At 43.2% G+C, this 24256-nt stretch overlaps 1 protein-coding gene and 1 long non-coding RNA gene across 6 annotated transcripts in view; one reads left to right on the plus strand and one right to left on the minus strand.

Annotated features, from left to right (window-relative positions):
- Positions 1-7242: 7242 nt before the first annotated feature.
- The window catches only part of LOC111265894 (lysosomal acid lipase/cholesteryl ester hydrolase), a 44694-nt gene continuing 27680 nt past the window's right edge, over positions 7243-24256 (minus strand). For 4 of the 5 annotated variants that reach the window (XM_022842886.2, XM_022842903.2, XM_022842896.2 and 1 more), the window contains 3 exons: positions 11821-12289; positions 8887-9037; positions 7243-8062 (listed from right to left, as the gene is read on the minus strand). In XM_022842886.2, the coding sequence (XP_022698621.1) occupies positions 7904-8062; positions 8887-9037; positions 11821-12289 (779 nt within the window). In that variant the 3' untranslated portion in view covers positions 7243-7903. The remainder of the gene's footprint in view (positions 8063-8886; positions 9038-11820; positions 12290-24256) is intronic. The other variant, XM_086970721.1, reaches the window with a different exon arrangement.
- LOC111265928 (uncharacterized) lies at positions 13651-17866 on the plus strand. Its single transcript, XR_002683758.1, has 2 exons — positions 13651-15171; positions 15392-17866. It is a non-coding gene; the product is annotated as an uncharacterized LOC111265928 (long non-coding RNA).

A 24256-nucleotide genomic window follows, 5' to 3' on the forward strand; every position in this document is an offset into this window, starting at 1 on the left:
ATATAATAATAAATAAAAAAAATAAAAATAAAAAAATAATTAAGAAAATTTTAAAAAAAATATATATATATATAATAAAAATAACAAGAACTGATACGAGTAGTATAGAAAAAGTATAAACATAGTTTACCCGTGTAACTTCTTTTGTTTAAATGGATATACGTTTTCACCACGAATACAACCGTGATATATATTACCTTCTCCATCCAGAGCGCCACTACGGACGAGCTACGTTCATTTGAGATATTACTGATTTCGAATAATAATAATACATGCTTGAGCCCTTAGCGATTCGCCATCCGTAATCGAGAAAACTCTGTCTGAGGCTACTTTTCTACCTTTGTTAATGTCTGTAGCTCGAATTTGGCAAAAACTTGTGCTACCGGATTTGTTGGCAAATAGTTAATCTTCTATTTGGTTTCTATATTTGTTTCAACAACGCTTTGTCCTACATTACCTCATACACTGTACATATGTATTCCACATGAAAGTACATGCTTGAATACGAGACTGCCGTAAGATTTTTCTGTGCTAAATATTCTACTTTTTCTCCATCATTATCTGAAGGGCAATTAGAAACCATTTCAATTGGACGTCATGAGCATTGCTGACCTGTAATGAATTATATGCCCTTTATAGGCAAGCCTATAATTATATCAAGCTATAATCGGAGAAATCTGAAGCGAAATCATGATCAGCTCTCAGAGTACATGTCGCCTCTCCTAAGCACGTAATTGCGTGTTGAATGTTAGTGTATCCAGCAACTATCGCTATCGTATGCAACGATTTCTCGCGTCCTTTCTTCCAGCTGATCCACCGGCAGCGCCCGTTTTGTAGGCTTCCAAATTATCCTGGTCAATTTTTTTTTGGTTGTTTTTGTTATTACTTAGTATCGCCATTTGGGTCAATGGCAACAAGGCTCACTACCACAAGAATGTCGTTGCTTCTTCATGTTACCAATGGCGGTAGCCGTAATAGTATATAACAGTGAAGTCACCTTTTTACCTCCGTGTTTCGGCCTTTGATCCCGCGTGTGCTGTATCTAGTTTACCATTGGCCCCGACCTCCCAAACCGGACTACTTTTGGCTGTCGTTAAACTATGGGTCCGTGAGGGTCTTGACTGTCTCGTGAGTCGGGGGTCGACCCTATCGGTTCTGCTTATCTGAGCTCTGCATGGGTCTTTGACAGAGGCAGTTCGCTTCTGGCCGGTCTATGCAGAGCACCTCCCTCCATCCGTCTGCTCGGTGGAACAACCAATCAAGCAGCAACAGCTTAAATTGGTTGTGTCACCCAGCGCCCGAACAACGCAAGCCCTAACGGTACTTGCAGAGCTGCTGCCGTTGACGGCATGCCCTATCGTGCCTGCATGTTCATCTTCAGTCCGCTTGCGTCTGACGGCAGTGATGTAGCTTGGTCTGAGAGAGGCTACAACGAATGAGTGGTTCCTTTTTGCTGTCGCTTGGGGAGAGATGTTGGGCGGCGGTCGGACTTAATCTCCCTTGACGCGGCTACTGCTACAGCCGTTTACGGTGCCTAACATCTTTGCCCTGGACGACAAATGGACTCTATCTACGCCGAATAGGCCTATGGGGCTTTCACTTGCTCAGGCAGTGGTATAAAAAATAAGTTGAAGACGACGGAGTTTGGAAAGACAGCCAGGCATGAAGAAATTGTAACGTAACCTTCTACTTGAGGCTTGCGATGATTGCGGTCCTGGAAATCACTGCAAACCTTTGCATCGCAAGCGTTGAAGGGAAGAAGCGGCACGGGGATAAAAAAGAACGCAGCTACGATTATAGCCCTAGTAGAAAACGCTCAGAATTTCGAGTCGAAGCAAAAGCACAATTGGCAAATTGACACTAGTTGTGCCTTTGAAGTTTCCTTAGCTTGTATCAAACTATTCGTGGTCGCTAGCAGCCCAGTTTCAAACGCGGTTAGTTCGAGACCGCTGGAAATATGTAGCAACGTACCATCCTCAAATATCGCTTGCAAATGGTTTGAGTAGCGTAGCTATAATCGACCCAGAAATCGAAATTCACGATAAACAAACTCCAAATGAACGAGTTAATTATCCTGTTTGTTTTTTGGGCGGCAGACAAACTTGAACAGAGTCAAAAAAGCATAGAGAGTCGTTAGCTCAAGGGGAGCGTGTCACGGATGTACCTTGACAGGGTTACCGGACAGGAGCCGGCCAAAAGTACAGGAGCCATCGACGTAGTCGCCATAAATAAACTGCTACGGATTTAAGAATGGAAACAACTTCCCCAAGAGAACCTGCTTTTTTTTATATCGCTTTCTCGTGTCCAGGCGATCGCTCCGGCTACGGAATTGTGTAGAGCATGAAGCATGCGAAAATAAAGTAAAAAAGGCCTCGAAGCGGGTAGCACTGCCCGAACCAGAAAAACAAATATCGCAATTGAGCGAACGAAGAGATATTGCGCATAGAGCAACGAGGTGTAGAAACCAAAGCGATTGGGAAGCGTCAGACGGTCGCTTACCGAGGGTCAGTAGTAATATCGATATTTCTACTAATGACTCGGACTATTGCTGTGTTATAGATTTATTAGTCTCCGAACGAAAGTTTTTAACTTAAGTTAAGACCAAGGTTAACAGAGTAGAGAGCGAAAGACTCGCGTTGCCGATAAATGATGAATGAATACGATGGAAACACATATTGAACTTAAATTCAAGTTTCACCAGTAGGCAAATGGTTTACTGTGGGTAGCAATTTATGCTTCAACAACATATCGACACCAATTAAAGTGAGTAATGAAGTTCAACTGAAAGATAACGCAGAAGGTGGCCGATGTCTTGCACTAGCCATATACATCTTGTACTTCACCATAGCAACGCGTTGTCCAATCTTGCTACGTGAATTGCCTATTTTCCGTTTGCTGCTCGATTCAAGGTTCGACGAGAGAGATTCCTCGGATTGGCATGTCATTGAAATGGTCAGATAGTTGGTCGGAAACAATTGAACAGGCTGTTCCTCCGAAGCGGCTTTGCAGTCTCAACAAATCATTGGGGATTTGTCTAGCTTGGGGATTTATAGCATTGCGGCATTCTTTTTTCTCTATTATTTCCGGTACGTCCCAGTTTAGCGCATGGGCCGAGCTTTCTAGAACAATGGCGGAGCATAGTGTGCAGTACAAGATGGTGACCGGTGAGCAACACCTCCTTTGGCGCTTATATACCTAACGCATACGAGAAATGTGCACGCTGCGATGTCGTGTCCTTAGATTAAATTTAAAAGAAAAGTTTTGATAGCGGTAATGATGTTCCATCTTATTCAACAACAGTTTTTCTTGCAATAAACCGATTTTCAGGCCATGTGTTTCAAAATTGAGCCTCTAAACTGATTTCCCCTCTATACTTAGGTCAAATGGGTGTGTTACAGCCACGACGGGTGACCGCACGTCACAGCATTTCTATAGGGACAAAGACTGCGTAACGTCTTTTCCTTTGCTTGGAATGGAATTCCGCTGTATCTAGTGTCAACGTTATGGACCCCGCTCACAAGCGTCAGCACAATTTTGAATGGCTGGTCAATTTGTGACGGATGCGACAGTGAAATCAGCGTTCTGGCTGAATACTAGGTAGAAATACGGTAAGGAGCAAAAAAAAAAATAAATAAAGAGAAAGATCTGGGAGTGGTTATGGTCTTGGCAGGAAAAGAAATGACACTGATTTTTATGTGCTCGTTGGAACCGGTCGCACACTACAGGGTCTCTGTGTGTGTACGTGTGGGTCTCAGGGTCAGCGTACGTGGTATGTGTTCAAAGATATTGTATGACCATTGACGAAAAAAGGGAATAACAGTGTTAGTATTCTGGGGTGGGCGGTATGGAAGGGGGATTTAGGGGTAATTCAGTCTGTTTCAAAAACTCGTTGAACAACTATAGCGAGGTCCTTCCTTTGCTGCATACACACAACCGACCTTACGTAGACACGTACATATGCAACGGACGATATTTAGCGGGCGACTAAAAGGCCGTGGAAACCTAGACGCACAAAGGGAATCAGGGCCATCACGGCAAGCTAGGCAAAGATAGCCAAAGCAGCCAATGTTTAAATGACGAAAAGCCTGTTCTTAACTAGTACGCAAAACTAAACTCACGTAGAGTCAAAGCTAATAGAAAAGAATCAACCAGCATCACAGAACAATCAAACAATTTCAGCAAACAGAGCGGGGCAACTCAACCCCAATACCTAGAGTGATCTGCTCCACGTATAGTCGCAACTAGAGAAAAGGCCGCCATCACTGGGTACTGGCCCCCGGTAACCAACCACGTTCCCAGTAGCAAGAGCAGAAGCAATTGTCTACCTTTTTTCCGTTTTTTCTTCCTTAGCGTTTAGCCTGATTCAGCTCCAGTAGCTGCGAGTGCTCGTTTCTCTATAGCTCAAGACTATGGTCTGTCTCTCCCTGTGAAATCTCGGTTTCTATGAACCCACATTTACCCAAGTGACTTTCGACGCGTATCGTTACGCTATTGGACTGTTTAACAACTAATGTCTCAGGAATATCTCTTCTTAGCGTGACTTACTCCTTCTCTTTCGCTCTGTCCAAGTTTGTATCGAACAAAAGCTGATTTATCTAAATTAGCAGTGGAAAGTGCGTGCGTTACGTAAGCATTTCTTCGAATCACCACATTTGTTTTTCATGTGGTGTGGCCAATTTTACAAAAATACAAATTTGACAGCCCAGATTAAAGCCTATTACTGATTCTATTTCGGTCAGTAAAAGCAATCTCAAGTAATAAACAAGATGGCTTGTATAAACTGTGCTATTGTCGTCGTAACCAGAAATGCCAGGTCGCAAAGAGCCGTAGGCAAGGAACATACTGGGGAGGTCAGTTCCTCGTTCAAATCTGTGGCGCCAAACGCTTCGCTGCTGTAATGTTACGTAGAATTACCCTGTGGATTAAGTCGTTCCAGTGACTTAGCCTCGTATCTCGTCTATAGTAGTAGAAGAAAAAGGGCCTACACAAAAATACAAAATAGATGAGCAGAAGGTCGCGCTGTTTTCCTTCTGGAATTCATAACTAGACTTCGAGAATCACCAGCTGACCGGGCACGGGTCGGCTGACCTAACCCAGCTTAACCTAATCCGCCCAGTAGCTGGTCAGCTCCTTCTTTAACAGGATCCGACTTTCCTTGACAGGACTTGTGATGTAGTGAATTGTGTGTGTGTATAAACTTGGACTTTTCCTAAAGTCATCTAGCGCGTCATATAGCGAACCCAAAGAAAACTCTTCTGAGGTATTACACAAACAGAATAAGAGGTTAGACTTTGCTGATACAGCTCTAGCCTTATAAGTATGCTTTGTCATATATTCGGGCTATAATCTGTGAAATTTGCTTTGTTAACGTTTTATAGGGTTTTCAGCGTATTAGGAGCTAACATTTACGGCTGGGTGAGAGCATAATGCAAAATGTTACTCCTTTAGTTAATGGTGTGCTTGGTTCTAGGGTAAAAGATATCATAGCGATTTGTTTCAAAATCAAAAGTAAAACGTTTTCTGTGTGTTTTTCAGTGTCTACTAATTAAAGCCATAGTATTTATATTACCGTGGATACGTCTAAAGGGTCTGTAAATGTTATCTTGAAATTCTAGGCAAGAAGTTATGTAATATAAACTTAAATTTCTTTTCTATCGGATTTAGCTTATTAGGAGTCTATAACACTTACGAAATATCTGCCCATCTAAAGACGCGTTCTATACAAACATATGCAAGAAGTGATCATTTAACACGTTTCCTGCGTAGCTAATTAGACAGACAGTCTATCCGTATGTTTATCTCCTCAGATATGCTGTTTTTCTAACACAAGTTTTCAACATTAAGGCTGTGTTTAAAGCAACTGACGAAAGGAGCAACAGAAATTCAAGAAAATCTGTACTAATTTTGAGTAAGCACATATAGATGGTGTCTTTAAATTAGCGGATAGTACCTCCGGGATATCGTATCAGGAGATCCACGCGAGACTAAATGCGTCTCATTTGAACCCTGCTACGAAGAAGATTTCCTTTTGTGAATGTATGGCTTTGTCATAAAGTCAATTGTCTGTTATGTAAGTCATACAACTCTGAGGGCCTTTCCTATCGTGAAATTAATTTTATATCAAAGCAAGCTTATGACGATCAAAAGCCAACGAACGCTGACTTGCTCAGAAGATTTGGCTGAGTATTAGTATTACTATTAACCTATTCTGGATCTAAATTTGACTCTAGCAGAGAAAGAATATATTATAATAGAAAAAAGGAATAAGCTTAATATCGAGCGAACGATGCTATAATATGATTCCTAAGATTTCGCCGGAATATAAAAAGAGCGGCTACGTTGATTCGGGAGATTAGCCACCAGCATTTTCCAGATATTCTAAGTACCATAACTAAAGTCAGCTGTCATGATTACGGTCCTAGTTAGGGTTTGGACTTCTCCTATGGCAGAACCTGGAAGCATTTAAGGTATGGTATTTAAGGCATATCCCTACCAGAGAGATACATCTGTACACTTTTGCGTACATATATCTCAGTTTATTGCAATTCTTAAGCTATCAAACAAATCTCATAAAGATTATTCAATTACATCGATGCCCAGTCACTCTTCCTAAACGCTTATATTAGAAGACTTTGAAAAGAAAGGACCACTAAGCCTTTATAAGGCAAATCTGTTCTCGAGACTTGCTCGTGCTGTATCACTACCGCCGTTATGAAAGCATAACTTGCTATTTCTTTTTTTGTTACGAGTAACCTCTAGTAATAACTTTCTTAAAAATGTTTCTGTAAAAATCACATATGTGAAACGTTTGTAGAGTTGAGAGAGACTGCAACTAATCCAGGCTTTTTTTCTCCTTGGATAATCCGCCGTCCTTTAGAGCCTATTTCGAAGGTACACCTGTAAGCTAGCATGTAATGTTAGTATGTGCGTTTTAGTGCATGTTACTATCAGGTATAGTCTATCCCAAATATTTTTTCTGATCTTCCTTACGACTTACAAAGCCAGAACTGCAGTTGCCTAGCTAGGCCGACGGTCTTTTCAAGGCACGGTGAGAGGGTGAAAACCGATTTCTAGATTCTTATCAGACCCGTCTAACGAAGCCAGAGGACGAGGTCGACGTAGATTTAAAAATAACAGACGACGCACTCAATACGGCTACTAAGTGCTCGTAAACAAACACACATAAACCTACACAAACTCGCAGTAACTTCTTAAGTTCTAGATAACTGAACAAGTCAATCATGATTTTCATTCAATATCATATAGATTACTTATTTATTTATTTTTGCGCCATTGTTGATTTATCGTGTAAAAGGGCAAAGTCTAACAATGTTGATGATATTGTTGATAACGATGAAGTATTTCTTCTATCAGCCGTATACTTTGGGAATAGCAGTTTCCTGAGAAAGCAAAGGTTAGCAATCTGTCGACTTCAATATATTTCCTGTGCCGCCCGCCGCCTGCGGTAGCAGAGGTTACCACTGCCATTGTCATCGAAGATCCGACACAGACAAGGAATGAGAGACTTTTTTCAATTTTCTCGTTGGACCCCCAGGCGGTTTTCGCTTACCCTTTCCCTCAAATTTCCTCCCCTTGTTTCCCTGCATCAACGACGCACGGCGGGGCAAAGGGTTCAAGATTGCCAGTCCAGGCGTACGCATTTGTTCTAAAGATCTGCAGTCCTAGTGAAGGCTTTGACCCCGCACAAAAACCGGTCAAAAGGATAAAACAAAAATAGGGCGGTGTGGACATGAAAAGGTGCAAACGCTCTCGCTAAGACAATATTGAAAGCGGTGTCAAAGATGGTAGTGGTCATGTACCGCATGAGCAATTACTAGCAAATAGAATAAAAGTAGGCATCACTTAATGATTGATTTATAAACGTGTTCGTATGGAGAAATGCTTAAGTGCTGGGGAGGCAAGATGAATTTGAGTTTACGGGATGTCGGCTGTTTATAACTGTTTTGCAACTGGCAAGGAAACTTAGCACGTCCTTGTACACCAGCGTGTTAGCGCGAACGCCGTACAGAAAGTCGATATGAGTGAACTTTGCTTCAGACACCTGAAATCGTTACGAGCGTGAACAAGAGCTGTCATAAAGTAAGTTGAGCAGTTTCAAATTTACAAAACGTAAAACAATAACAACATCAGCAGTATGGTTTCTCGGCGATTCTTACCTTGTATATAATAACAGTGCTAACCTTAACCAATCGAGCCAATAATATGCACCAAACGGAAAGAAGATTTGGTGTGAGGTAAAAGGCAAAAGACAGCCTAACAAAAGAAAACGTACCGCTCCTAAAATACTTGATGGTACTAAATGCATACGTATATGGGTGCATTTATGGATATAATAACGCACGGAAGAGCAAAAAGCAAAAAACAGATCAATGGCATTTTTTGAAGACAATGTATAAATTATACCGTGGAAAAAACCTATCATTAGACAACATGTGACCTTTTTCACATATAAGATCACATCACTGAATTTTCAGATTCACTGCTGACCAGAACGTTGAGCCTTTTTCTAAACAAAATGATAGCTGAGTTGGCATATACGATGTAGCCCTATATCTAGCAAACCCTTCTCTATAGTGGCTCTTAAATATGCTACGAAGGTTCCATGAATTTCATCACGAACACGTAAAATTTTACTTAGAGAATGTATGTGATTTTAACACTGTGATAACACATTATGTTACAAATAACGCATAAACACAGTAGCTATGGTCGCGGTGTAGCGCCAATTTCTACGGCCCTGATTGGCAAATCTCATCCATTTCCCTCTTATGCTACGTACGTAAAAATTATCTAGCGAAGTCAGATAAGACAGGTGACAGATTTATGAAACAGGTTTGTTTCGCGAAGACATCTGTTTCTTCTTACCCTATAATCGTGAACGAGACTGGGCAATTTTTTTCGTAGTATGTTGACGTCAGCAGGATCCGCAAACCAGTCATTTTTACTGGAATAAATGGCGATTGGCGTCTTGGTAATCTTTGTAATGTCGTATTGCGGTGGTCTGGTTTGGTTGTACCTAAGGAGAATCGACGAAAAAACAAAATAGGCATTTGTAAAAACACAGAGAAACTATGGTCGGAGTTGTGTTTATAGACAACTGTTTGCAAACACTGTAACATCCGCGAAATAATAAATAAAGCGAATACTTAGAGGAACACCTATGGATGTGTATGAAAGCATGTTAGAATTTCCGTAACAGTAAGCCTGCCCTTCTACCAGCTTGAAAATAAAAGTTTTGAGCTAGAAGAAACGATGGGCATCAATCATCACTGTGCATATGCCTTCTTGTGTTAAATTTTCTTTTGCAGCACAACCTTAGACAATTAGCAGGCGAACTATAAAAAATAGGAAAGTGAAAAGGAGAAACCGGGCCACTTAAAGGACACCATATATATATCAAACCCCTTCTCGGTGTTCTGTTTAACCCTTGTATGATTTTATTTGCACCACTCATCCTTTCCTGTTTCCCTTGAAATGTCCTCTTTTTACGAAATCATCTTACTCGTGTGTGTACACCATGGCTCTAGTGGTCTCCGCGTGCCGAGTCCATCAGTTTACATTGCTGCCCACCTACCCAGCTTCGTCTCCGTCTTTTGCTGTCTCGTTTGGGTTTTTGTTCTTCCCTTAGGTCGCCAACTGATTCCTTACCAAAGCACTGTTAGCTCTTATCCCTAATCTTCATTGCCACTTCCTTCTCACCCCATTTTCATCCTATTCGTTTGTTGTTCAGATGCGGCTATTTTGCGAAGTCTATATTAAGGCAAAGCGATTGGCTATCTGGTGTCGCAGTCATTGTGCTGCCCGGGGGTCGAAAAGTGGCCCTTGTTTCTTCTGCCGTGCTTCGCGCCGTTCGCGCGTGAACGAGACGTAAGCTTAAATTCCGCTACCTATTCCCTGCCGTTGTACTGCTTAGGTGGCACTGTTTTCTAGCGCCTGGGTGTGCAAGCAACCAACTGCTCGAAGTTGCCCTCCGGGGTCAGGCACTGAGAAACTATTCAGAGACAGCAGCAGTAGCGGTGTCAGCCGCCAGACTTAGTCCTAGTCCGAGGAGGTCCATACATTGGCCGACGGAAAGTGGCACGCCCGCTGCTGCACCATACTATCTCCTAACAGCTGAAGTAGTAATATAGTATACCTCCTCGTCGGCTCCTTTCGTCCTTCTGCTTGCTTTTTTTCCTTAGTCATGCGGCAGAGTGAAGCAACGGTAACGAGCGGAAAGCAAGGAGCAGGAAGTAGCCCAAGCTGGAGTCGTAGCAACAGGAGCAGCTGCCGCCGTCGAGAGGTACGGGCGAGCAAATGGAATATTCAATGTCTTCAAATAGACGATGCGGTGATTCTAGTGACTAACTCCCATCGAATATTCAGCGGAGAAACAGCGGATTGAGGGGAGCTAAAACAGGCATAAGGAGAGAAACGTAGAGCAGGATAGAGAGGGCGTGCAGGCCCCCGTCGCAGTGGGGGACTGGCGGAACGGCTAGATGGCAGGTTAGATGAAAGCCGTCGGGCATAATGTTGAACGTCCCGTAGCAGCTGTAGTAGTTGCATCAGCTGGAGGCCTGAGTACATACCAGATCCTTATGCCAGAGATGCGTATACATGTGGGGCTGGTATAAGAAATAAACGGAGGGCTTTTTTTCTCGTTCGCTTCCAACGGAAGACAGAGGAGCATTTAGCGCCTTTTCGCATTCGTTGGTGATCGTTTTTCTACCTTTGCACGGTTCTAAATGCACTTGCTGTTTAGAGAGACGAACGCAAAGGCCTTGGCTTGTTTGCAGAAGCTACGAAATTCGCAGAAGAGCGATGCGAGCTTTCTCTACAAGCAGCTGCGTCTGCCTAGGATAGCTGCGTCGTGTCTGTTTGGCCAATGTGTATATATATACAGTAAAATGAAAAAGATTTGCCGTGACTCAAAGCTGCGTGCATGCACATACTATGGCGTAAAGGCGCCTCGGCGACTGAAAGAAGCTACAACGCATTACAATAGGTCTTCACTTAAATTGCATGACTTCTTAAGGCTGGCGAATTTTTGGCATAAATTGCCTTTAAGTATATATCAAACGGTAGATCTACGAATATATTTGTGTTTATGCGTGTACACCAGTCTAGTGATTCGTAAAAGGTTCAATTATCGGCTTCTGGACGATGTCTGAGAGCACATGGAGAAGGTAACAGTCGGTATCAAAAGAGCTAAAAGTTAGAGGCAAATTTTGATGAACTAAGAAAAAATGTAGATAGAAGTTTAAGCGGTGACCGGTTCCCACGCCATCAAAATTGCGTTAGGGTAGGTATTATAAAATGCAATGGCTAGGGGATGCCACGGCCATGAAGACAATATGTCTCTTAGTCTCTGAGCCAGGTTGTGTCGTATTGGAAGTAAAAGCCATTTCGGAAGACAGTTTCTAATTTTTTTTGTTTGTTTAACCGCTTTCAATAATTGAATAGCCAGTGAAAAGCGAATGTATGCGGTTTACGGCAATAATATTAGTACTAGGTAGTATTCTATCTGCAGCACTTGAACGCTAAACACTGGGTGGGTTAAAAAGGCTCCGAAATCTTGCAATCTAGTAACCTATAAAAATGAAATATCTCAAAAACTATGTGTGTCGGGAAATTAAGCTTTTCATTGTTATGTCGTATGTGTCAAGCTGTTCATGCTCAAGTGTTCAGATTTATTTATTTATACATATGAATTCTAATAAATTAATAATACCCACAACTGAAGTATGCTCAGCCGAGGTAGTAGCTTATTCCCATGAGATACCAAATCTGCTGGCTATTTAAAGATCGTTATTTTTTTACCGCTTTTGGTTTTCTGAAGCTCCATAGTCGTACATCTGGAACCTCCTCGCGCGAATTTCTTGGGCGAAATGGATAATGTTCTTCACGGATGAACCAGCAGGCGTGTGAGAAATATAGACGGGAATACGAGTCACGTTGAGCTCCACAGTGTCTATGCCACATACCAGGAAGATTACGTCCTCACATAACCCCTTAGAGACTGAGAAAGTACATAATGTGCTAGCAAGGAACTTTATCAGCTTCGAGTTACCCAGCAGCTCACCATCTCCAAGCCACTCAAGAATCCAGCTCAAGTCGTTCGCGAACGGCGCCAACCAGCGCACAGGTGATGTGATCGTGGTGACATTAGCAACCGGTGCCAGTGCGACGTAAGCCTTAATTTTGTCCTGATACTCGGGCTTTATCGATAAAAGGCCAAACATTATCGTTGTCCCTTGCGAGTGGCCTACATAGTACAGCGACTGCTCACCTACAAATGTATAACATAGTGAGAGTGTTACAACGAAGAAGAGCCCTATTATGTATTAGTGGCTTCAGTGGAACCTCAATGTCAAATTAATACCGTTTACAATTACAAATCAGTTAAAACAACAAAATGTTATGCTGTTACAAAATATTCCTTAACAGCCTTTGTACATTCTGCGGAAGCTACTATTATATATTCATGATAAGAATAATGTAGTTCGGCTATTTACGTTCAACTATAAACTCGAAGAGATGGCATGATTTTATGGCTCAGTCTTATTTATGAAGTAACAACTTCATACAGGTTTCAAAAAGGTAGAGCATTTAACAGGTTCTATCCGTACGAGATATGTTTAAGCAGTTAATACGACTACCTATTGTCAGTCTCTATTGGAGCTGTTTTATGCAGCAAACGTCTGATTCATTGTAAATATTTATAGTAACTAACGGCATCATGGCAATCTATAAAGTAAGAACTCATTCTACACATGTGTTAAAAATCGATATATATAAGTATAGGTATTTATCTTTATTTCATACAGCTAGAGGCCCAGCAGTGTCGTTCGACCTCTAGTCAATAGAATTTAAAACTTTTTCTATATAATATACAGAAACAATTTTTGCAATACGGATCCAGCAAATAGCAATTTATTAGCACAAAATAGATGCCTATTTCCACGAAAGATTTACTTCTAGGTGATACTCGAAGATAGACAAATGCCACGTTACATTTTTTATACAGTGCTTCATGTGAGAAAAAAAACATAGTCATCTTCTGCTGTGGTTTATTCATTAGGACAAGGTCTCTCAATGCGTATGTTTATGGCTCAGCGCCTAACTGCACACAATGAACACTGGAATTATGTGGGTATAACGAAGATTTTCTATCGTGTTCAGCTTTTTCTAGATGCCGCACAATATCCGATAAAGAAGACGAGACAGCCGACCGTTTCGATGCGGCGAGCGATATGTGTACAGACGGGAAAAGACAAGGCACGAACAAACAAAGGCTCAGAATTATTCAGAACCTTCTAACCGTCTGGCAGCCCGAGTTTGATGGCTTATTGACGCTGAGCAGCTAACGCTACTATCGCCCCTCTTCCTAGAACAAGGTGGTTCTGGCCCTTCTTTAGGTGCTCGGTGCATCAGTCAACATATGCATTGCTTCTACATGACCAAACAATTACAGTGGGTAGGACGGAAGTGGTTTGATTTCGTCGAGGCGCGACTGCGCTCCAGTAGGATTAGAAAGGCCGTTGCCAATACTCACTTTTGCTGCTTCTGTTTAAAAAGCCAGCAGCCGACACTTTTCAGCAGGTCGTTCTTCCTGTTTTCGCATCTTCCCATGCCGCAATGAACCTGCAACAGCAGCACTTGTAGTGGCTACACTCCAAAGGCTGGTCACCGCGCACAACAAATGTAACTACACTTATCTAGCGTTCACGTTTTGTCCTGCTTCAAAGTCTGTTCTCGTCTATGACTTGACCGGTCGGGGGCGGGGGAGGGGGGGGGTAAGCGCTATGTCACTGCTTTGCTTTACTGTGAATAAATGCTGTACAGCAGTTGCTTTGTAGAGCTGAAGGGGTGTCTACAGCATATAGGAGTAGGTGAGAAGAACGAAAAAAAACCTAGGAGAAGATTGTCAAGGAAAACGTGGAGCAGCTCGTGGCTTCGTACGAAGGAGACTTCAGGGGTACTTGGATGTACATAGAGGCAAATGCATGTTGGAGACCTGCAGTAGTACCATGAAGAGGTTGGTGAACAAGAGGAGGAAATGGTCGTAAGCGCTGGGGCCAGGGGACGGTGAGGAGGTGTTTGGCTGTATTAGAGGCAGCAGGCAGCCAGTGGGGCAGTAACAACGGCTGTAAAAGCAGGCGTAGCAAGACTGGTCCAAGCGACAGTCTCGCATGCGTAATTTACAATTCAAATTTCGGTGCACATTCTCCTTCTCTCGACTTTTCTTTCTAAATCTCGCCCTATTTGCGCCCCCTTGAACGTCTACGAAAGGCCGCTCCATCCGCTTGTTGGCTGACCCACATTAGCACTCATTGCTGCTATTCGTAATACTTTAGTACATTTATTCTACCGCGCTATCTAGAATAGGAATCCGCAAAAGGCTGGAATAAGCGGTTGGCCTTCCCACTGCGTTCAGCGGGGAGAGAAAACGAAATGAATCAAAGAGCGAACTCAAAAAAGCCACGAAAGCGAGCGGGCCAGGCAGACGGCTACGTGGCCACTAAATGACAGCCTACTGAAAGAAAAGGACGACATTGAAAACAAGGCAAATGCAAACAGCACGAAACGCTATATGGGAAGACAGCAGCGTGTGGTAAAGATCAATCTTTTTTTATACGCAATTCGGCACAGAGATAGGGCGATTGTCAGACGATTTGACACACGTCGTTCCTTTTAAAGACCCTCTCACAGCTTATGATACGCTGACTTGGTTCAAGTCTGTCTGTAAAAACAGTAAAAAAAAGTATAGTCGGCCAGTAGTGATCATTTTGGCTAGAGATGTAGACATTTTCGAAATACTGATTCGTATGAACAGAGCATCACGAATCAAACGTGTACTCGTACATAGAATAGAACCAAGGCTACGTGTTGATTATAAACATGAACAATAATCATCTGGACCTTAATTATGTTAGAATCTTCACATACCTTTAATGCAGAAACTTGTAGATAACTGTGCTATGCTTGTGTCAATGTGGCGATCACATCTAAAAACCTCACTGCGCGTTTACAAGTACCTATATTCTCTATGAAGATCACATCATCCAACACGATACTGCTTAATCTACATCTCAGCCTGATGGAGTTTTAGTTTGACCCTTTTCTAGTTGGAAGTTCACCTCTAATGCTCAGCTCTAAAACCTGCTAAAGGTATGACGGGATATTAATATTTAACATTTAATATATAACATTTTGTGCCCCTTTTTTAATACAATTTGATATAGTGACGCAACTTTAACTCCAGTTAAAAAAAAAATATATAAAAATATGTTTTTATATTTTATGTGTATACGGATATTTTGTAATTTTCTATTTCTAACATACCACGCAATATCGGATCTCTCTCGCTCTCTCCCTCTCGTTCTGCCAGTGCCGTTGTCTTCTACCGCTTTCCGCGAGAAAAAGAATTTGCTTATAGAGCGTGTTCTCCGCTTCGCGTCGTATACCGTGGCGTGCCGCCTGGGTCTGAATACTGCTTCGGCTGAAGGAAATGTTGCGCATCTCTGAATGTGAGCATAGGCCCCGCACAACGCAAGGAAGCCGACTGGAAGGACAACTATCAGATTCCATAGGAATGGTTGCGATAGTGGGGATGGCGCTCCTACCAATGGTAATGTTTAGCTATAGGGCGCTCAAGACAGGCGTGGACCGCGTTATGCATCAGGGAAAAGCCGACAGACAGAAAAAGACAGCTTATGGAGGCTTGCGTAGGCTACCGACGAGTGGTAACGTGGTAAATATTTCAACTCAAATGCCGCCACTCAGTGATGCGTGCTTGTGCTAGAACCAGCCATGCAGCCAATGCAGTACAGAAAAGGCGCAGCTAAACCACGCCAGGACACGGTCCGGATACACTAGTCGACTTGCCGCAGGGACTCTACAGCGGTTAACTTCAGCCATCGGTCGGTCGATAGGCTTCTTTTCTTTAAACTCACGTGTTTTTTCTCTCTCTCTCTTTCTCTCTCCCATCTCTCTTAGTATCACTTTCTTGGATTTTTCGCACCCCCTTACTTCCCAACGAGATGTCGACAGACTAGATCCGTGTCGCTACAGGCTCCCTCCAAACAGGCTATCCAAGACAGCTAGCTAGCTGTCGTAACTCCTACTCGTTACCCTATCATAGGCTACTCACATTTATATCGCCTTGCCTCTCTGAAACGGACCAGCCACAGAACTCATCTTTTTCTCTAAGCTCTCCACATTTAAGTTTCCTGTTCTCAGTCAGTACGCGACAATAGGCTACAATGAAGAGACAAGAAATGGCAAAAAGCAGACAGCATTACCAGCGGCGTGCGTCGGCCTGAGCGAAAAAGACTGCGCGAACGGACCCTGAAACCATGACATGTCCTAGGTTCTAGATGGGGTAACTCATTGAACGGGAAAAATAGAAGGGGTATAGTGGTCTTGTCGACATATGCAAGAAATAGGATCCCAAAACGAAGCACGTTCCCCATGCTAGTAGTTCTCATTGACGCGCTACAGCTTCAGCCGCCTTCAACAACACTTTCCCTATGCCCCTACCCTCTGGACGATGCGAACGGTCTCGTTGCTCGGTGCCGTTCCATCGCTTCACTCAGGATAGTAAAAGTCCCTATCCCAGTCGTGCCCTAACCGTAACCCCCTGCGGCTACCGCCGCCGCAAAACAGGCCGTGCCTGTATGCATTTCACTTGCTACGGACATTACAACTGCCGCACCTCGTGCATTGGCCCGGCATCCCGACGTTCGTCAGCAGCGGTACCGACAGCAATGCAAAGCGTAAGGCGCAGTGGTGATAGCGGAAAGCCTTGGCAGGAAGCACCAATTTGCCTGGTCCTTCTTCGCCTCCCAGCAGACTTCTATGTCACTCGCTAACTGCCCCTGCTGTCTTTACAACTGCCCCAACGAGTTGTCACGAACGAGAAGCAAAGACGAAAAGAGGGAAATGACGAGAGAAACCCGGAAAGAGAAAGAAATGCGACAGCAATGCTGTCAGTAGCAATGATGACGACGACTGCGGCAGCTACTGCGCCAACAAGATTGACAAGGACGATGAGAATAACGTCTTCTTGACTTTTCTGCTACCGCTAGAATTGCCGAAATAGTTGTCCCTTTGTCCCGTGGTGGTAGAATCGCACGATGGAGTTAAGGAATCAACGGCAAAGGCCAAAGAGACGTGTCACTTGTCGGCCTGGGGGTAAGGAGAAGAACCCAGGAACGGCGTAGAGAACGGGCAAAGGAGTCAGCAATAAAGATAGGCACAAGCGGGAAGACAGTGAACGACCTAACCCGCTCCTACGGCTGGCGGCAGCTAGACCTGCCGCCCTTACTGTCTTGTATAGAGTGAATTGAAAAAGAAAAAAGGGCGTCGAGAGCAGACAGAACCGGATGCGGAAGAGCAGGGAACGAAAACACAACGAAAGGGGGACAACAAGCGGCGCTGATTTTTACTTCGTTGCTCTATCTTTTCCTTACGGCCTGTTTCTGCTTGCCTGTCTGTCTATCTACATGTGTGACTCGGTTTCTCCGCATTTCGCCATCTATCTATCATCAGGGTCATTGTGTTCAGCGTATTTTTGGCTTATTCTTGAATTGAATCATCATTCACAATGCAGAGTGGCGGGACGACGAAACCATCGTAGTGGCCGTAGCAGTAATAGCCTCTACCTCTTCACATTTGAGCTTGACCCCTTTCTGCGTAACGATCAGGCTTGCTTTCGGAGCACAGTCGTTTCAGAAGGCTTTTTCGCGTTTCGCCGTTCGACTCAAATTCTCGAAAGGAGCACTCCGCAAGTCTCCTTATCCAAGCATACACACTTGATTTTTCCATCGTATGTCAAAATAAACAGTGCTAAGATTTTTTATGCTTCCTTCGTTTTACTACTAACCCTGCCATGTCGACTGAACAACGTTGGTCGTTTGGTCGGCATCGTTCCTTAATTTTTCGTTCTGTGCAACTACGTTAACCGATAATCGGGCCTGTTCGTATCATCGGCCCAATGACCACGTTTATAGGATCACACAAGTCACGCACAAAGGGCCCCGAATCGATCTGATTGCATTTGATTTGCTTACGTGCTTCCCACTGTACATATCAAGCGTTTGCCTTTACCTAGTGATTTTAGTCGTGGCAAAGTCCGTGACAGTCCCTTGAAGGATGATGACGTGCAAGTGTTGGACGAGATCCGGTGCTCAATCTAGTGGCGACAAAGCAGTGACAGTCTATTTTGAACACCATTCTGTACATGCGCAAATATTTATATCTGTACGTATGCAGTTGTGTGTATAATTCTAGTAACATATTGTGATTCGACAGGGCAGTTAGTCAATTGTGGAACTTCAATCAATCCAGATATTGACACAACGACCCTCGACTCTTCATCCCCGTGCCAGAAAGGTATTTAATAGGTCCATTCTTTGAATTGACCAGCTGAGCCGCGGCGTCGTTGTGGCCGATTGCGTAAGCTAGGCAGAAGACGCTAGTACAGATATTGTAAAACAAGCGGCAGTTATTGCATCTGTTAAATCAGGAAATGAAGGAAACCCAGAAAATCTAAGGGCCGACCATCGCTTGTCTGCGAAGTTCAAGTTGGAAATTGCCGCTCAGCAGGTCATAGTCTCTGTCAGTCGGTCCTAAGACCGTTCGCTTGTCGTTATCATTAAGAACAGGTAATATGGAACAAAGTTCTGCGTTCTTCGGGAGAATTCAAGTGAGAATTCTAGGATACGATAGAGCATTTATGGGGAGAGCATAGCAAGCAGGTCGCTTCTGTTACTTTTGCCTACTGGTTTCAAGTGTACTTTCTACTTCGCAGTAAAACATACGTAGGTACACATTGGTACGTGGGCAAGCACGTACTCGATGGAGTTTCGAATTCGCTGAATATATCTGGACGTATGTACCTGGGCTGCCCAAAGCCGCTTGCATAGCCGCCTCCGCAGATCAGACACACGCGCACTCTACACAGACCAAACACCTTTAGGGTAAAAAAAATGGATGTGGCAGGTAGCGAGCAACAATGTTTAGCCAAATGGTAGGGACCATGAGCTAAGCTTGTAGGTCTTTGGTAGGACCGCTAGCCGAGTAGTTGGTTCTCGCTGCCGTTAGCATCCGTTGAATAGCTGCTGCTGCTGTCCCATATTCACCTATATCTTGTCGCTTCGTCAACGCGCTTCTGCACCGTAGACGCTCAATGCATATATAATCGAACAGCCACTCAACGGGAGTAAAAAGTGGGGTGATGGGTGCAGCGACTAAGCACGCATAGCAAAGAGCCGATACATCATATTGCCCACGGGGACATTGAGACATAAGAAGTTCGCCGCCATCGACAGCTTCGCTGCAACTGCTAGCGCAACGACTCCTGTCAACCCCTTCAAGTTTTCCTGTCTCTACAGAAACGACTAAAGGAAGTAACGCGGATTTTTCCGATCTTGTTTTTGTTGGAAATAACAATGCGAGCTATGCGTAAAATTGCAAATATGGTACTCCACCAAAGTGCAATTCTGCATTTTTGACTAAATTCATGCAAAATGGTCTTTTCCTGGAACTCAAAATCTACCTTCAAGGAGCCACATGTATATTCGTGCATAAAAACGATCATCTCTGATAGGTGATTCATGGTAAATTGACGGCACCAAGCTGCGAACATCGAAAAAATTCATTAATGTAGTGCTTTTTGTTATTAACTAATAAAGACGGTCACGAGTCAGTTACTGATATCATTGGCAGCTGGGACATTCATCTCATTAGCCTTAACGGTCATTTTCCGTTACGTGCGGCCATATTGTATTGCACTTATTGTAGACGTGAAGCAATGTCTGACTGGATGCTGGAGCATTTAACCGCTCTGAACCAGACCTCTTAGGATATAGCAATATTACAATAGGCATTGCATGCTCTGAAATGCCCCTCCACCCTTTGCTTTTTGTCAATGACGTGTTAACTAAGTCCTCGCGCGTAGTTCAAAAAGGCCTGTTGATTAAGTTTAAATTAATCCAGTTATCGTCCATTTATCATTTGTAAAATCATCATGCTGCATTTGTTTCATTAGCACGTTTAAAATGTGTAGATGCGCCTATTCTGAGACTGTATATAAGGTACCGCTATGGACTAAAGGGAAGAATAGATTCATTCTGAATTGTACAAGCGAGATCTTCATTAACACTCTCAGCTAAAACTAGATGTGTTGTCAACGGTCGGGATCGCACCCACTTATTCGTTAGTAATTGAAGTGACGATATAGTACAGTGATCCATAAACGTCGTTAAGAAGGAAATATGCTCGGATCTACAGGATACAATCTTCATTATCTCTAAACCGAGGTCGATTCTGAGGCACATAAAGGACACTCTGAAAATTCAAACGGGCTAACTGATTGGGGTTGACAACTCATGAGTATTGTATACCGTTTTTAAGCGATTCGCTATTAAAGGTCAATGCTGGCTGATCTGTAACTGCACACCGCATTAGACTAAGAAAGAGACTTCTAGATACGGGGCACTGGTACTTGTCACAGAACGAAGATACAGGTGGTAGACGGAAGTATTCAGGGGCTTTGTGAAAAGAGCACCGTGGGAAAGACCATAACGAGCCGAAGTAAAACGACTCGCTATTGATCGCGTGACACAGTATCATTTCTCAGTTCAACAGGCCACGTTTCCAACAGCTTATGGTTACGGGGCATAGACTAAGCTTGCTCTCTCCCACAAGGGATTACAGGTTACGGTCAGTAAGCTTTTTATAAGAAATTTGTCGAACAAGAACGGCAAGCAGCGTTTGAAGACGTGGGTAGTGAACTTTGTTTGGGTTTCGACGATGGGAATGGTCGGACAACTTCATGTTATCATAAGGGGTCTCAGGTGTAGCCAACTGACGACAGGAACTAGATGAGCTGCGGCGAAAAATCAGATCGGGATGACGTATATGGAACGAAGACGAGATTGTATGTTTAATCGCTGTCTGAGAAATGACCGTTTTTTTTCAATTGTGTATCGATTTTCTGCAGGTGGCTTCAGGAGGGGAAAAAAGGCCAAGATTCACAGGCACAATATATGGGGCCAAGTAATGATGAAATGCCAAATAGGCAAAATTTTGGTCAGCACTTATTGTCTGGGAACTGAAAATACTGAGATTCCGGCTTTTAGGAAATTCTGCCGTTTCAGCAAAGCCAGTTCGATAAGTATCAAAACATATACATATATTGAACCTTGGAGTGGAAATGCTGTAGATCGTAACCAGCAGTTTATTAATCAAGGATCACAGAAAATACATTCACATCACTATGCTCCGGTGAAAATGGCAATTTCTTTGTTCCTGATTCACAGAACGAATAGGACGGTGACAGCTATCTTTGACGACAGAATACTTAACTCACGTACCATATTTCCATACATGGTAGAGCATGTCGTTATTGTTAGAATAAATATTGTATGTTTTCAACATGTATAAACGATTTTAGCAGTAAAAGTTGTTTCGATATTCTTGCCCTGTGGTAGATCTGATTTGGCACAATGGGAAGGGCATTACTAACAAATCAGAAATGTTTCGATATTGCATATCATAGGCTATTACGAATCCGCTCTCGCTAGGAAAAGGTCTTCAATTAGTCTTCTGTGAAGATCAGTATAATTAAAGTTTCCTTGTCAACAATCTTATCTATTGTAATTGGGTAGACGCGAGGGGTATCGTCGCGAGAAGGTCGCATTCCCATCACGCCTATTGAAAGAGGATGTTACGCTGCGACAGGTGACAGAAGCCAGCAAAACAACCATCGTCTTTCTGCGTACGAGTCAGAGATAGACGAACAAATTACCGCGGCTGTGTACAACCTTCTTGATCATTGCCACCTAACCGATCGCTTCCTATTTTTTTTAATTTTATATATTTTCATACTATTTTATGCGAATCTTTATCGATATCTAGATATGGATTAGTTGCAGTAGTATGTAGGAACTAGATGCAACTGATCGTTCAACAACAGCCTTGTTATATTCGAGTAATGTGGTCATGCAAAACGTCATAGCTCTCGTATGCGTAGTTTTATAAATTAACCTTAAAAATGTACAAACACGAAGTATTCTTATAGCATGACCCTGTAGATCTACAGTGTTTTGGGCACGACCGCAATACATAATGTCGATAAAGAATATCGTTATTGCTACGAGTCAGCCATTTGAAAGAGTATTAGCAGATCGTGTTATATGGGCAGACGCAAAAACTATCGTTTTGTAAATAGGCTATACGCTTCTGGAGATGTTTGTAGGCGATTCATTCATTTACCCACTTCGACTAGCATCACTCACTAAAGAAAACGACTGAGTCGGCAATCGACATGGTAACTAATGCTCCACTATCCACGGTTACTATTATAATATAGCGTTTTGAACAACAAGTAAAAAGTAAAAGGAATCAAGTAGCAAGCTTTGGCCGATTCCGCTATCTCATACTCGACATATGTTAGCATACTGCAAGGACAAAAGGATCGATAAATGTAAGCAACTGAGTTGAATTAGGACAACAATTATAACATAGTTATCACGTGTTTCAAAAGCAGGCTGACGAACTTTACTGCCGTTGAAATAGGCGCAGACCCGACCTCTCGAAGCCACACGCTAATACACTCTTATGTAGGTCACAAAGTCAACGAGTTTACCTGTTTTCACTTTGAGACCTCAAGAGCTTTCGAAGACGAAAATGGAGATGTCGTTCACAGTGACAAGGGAAACCTGTAACAGGCCACTGCTGTGCTCTTATCGACTTTGGACATATGGCTTATATATAATATAGAGCAGCCAAGCCTATCGGTACCGGTAGGGATTGGAAAAAAATCCTAAATAAATCAATTAAAAGTCTCAAAAGATCTGAATCTCGGCGTGTGCGAGCTTGTCGCTCCCGATTGCTATTTTCATGTAATGATTGTTTACATAAGGAACTCTGAGTAACTTTGACAAGCACCACTTGGAACCCAAGTTACCTGAAAACTGACATTCGTGATTTCCATGAACCTATGAAGGGTATTAGACAAAACTCTAGTCAATACCTCTCACATAGCTGTTTTGAAAAAATCCCGTTGATTGAAAAAAGCTTCATTGTAAAAGGCCATCAATGTCTTTAGGTTCCACAGGTTCGATCTGGTCAAAAAACAAATATTTCAGGCTCTCTGCCTGGCTCTAGTGTCTTTCTAGACGCTAGGCATCTTTTTATATCGCTGGCCGCCTCCAGCACGAAATGACGTGCGCCTACGCCCGGCTAACAACTCAGATCATTTTAAGTGTCCCTAAGTTAGCTAGCCAAAATACATTATTAATACACCATAACGGGGACAGCTTCTGTTCGCCTAAGCTTCTACGCTTACTCCAGTTATATCTCCAGTCGAATTTGAGATGCATATCTGCAATATTCGACCCTTGTGGTCGTCACGCCACGTGCTCTAAATGTGCAAGTCGTGTACGTACAGGTTCATCGCCGTACGAGGTGCTACGTAGAAGCTCTGTAACTAAAACGTAAACAAATACGAAGCATCTATGCGGCCTCTATGCGTTATGTGGCTGATTTGAAATGGGCGGCGAGAATTTGAGATTCAAGTTTGGACGACTGGTAGTAGAATCGTATCTGTGATGCGGGTGTTGGCAGCGTTATGGGAGTAGCAACAGGAGCAGTTAGAAGAGATAATTCAGTGTAGGGGGCTACAGTCCTTTGGGTACAGCGAGGGGTGTCGGGTAGTATCTGGGTGCGAGCGGGAATCACGTATGATCTGCTAAGTGATTTGAACCCTCCATCTGATCACTTATGGATCAGGCGGCTGTTCGAAACCAGCAGGGGGTTTTGGGTTTAGGCTAGAACAAATTCGGGATCAACCGACCGCTAGAAAGTGAACGGGAGGAAGGCTGGAACAGGAATTGAATTCAGAGGAGGAGTTGAGCCGATTGAATCGAACAGTGATCCGAAGGAACAACCGAAAAAAAAAACAGTCAGAATAACAAGCGCTGGTAGAGGTCTGTAGGTGTCAGAGAAGAGCTGACTGAAAACTGATGAAAGGGAAATGGGGGTTATGTGCTTATCGCTGTTGCTCGAGCACCTTTAACCCTAAGAGGCTTCTTAATTGACCGGCTAATAATAGATCAGCACCTACGTGGTTCCGTGGAGAATGCGACCGAGAGAAAGAGTGGGGTACCGATTTAGAGAGAAATCCCGAAGAAATCACTTCTGATACTTCTCGCTCGCGCTTCATTTCGTGTCTTGTTTCTACGCAGGC

Source organism: Varroa jacobsoni, unplaced genomic scaffold, assembly GCF_002532875.2.
Source record: "Varroa jacobsoni isolate VJ856 unplaced genomic scaffold, vjacob_1.0 scaffold_110, whole genome shotgun sequence".
NCBI lineage: Eukaryota > Metazoa > Arthropoda > Arachnida > Mesostigmata > Varroidae > Varroa > Varroa jacobsoni.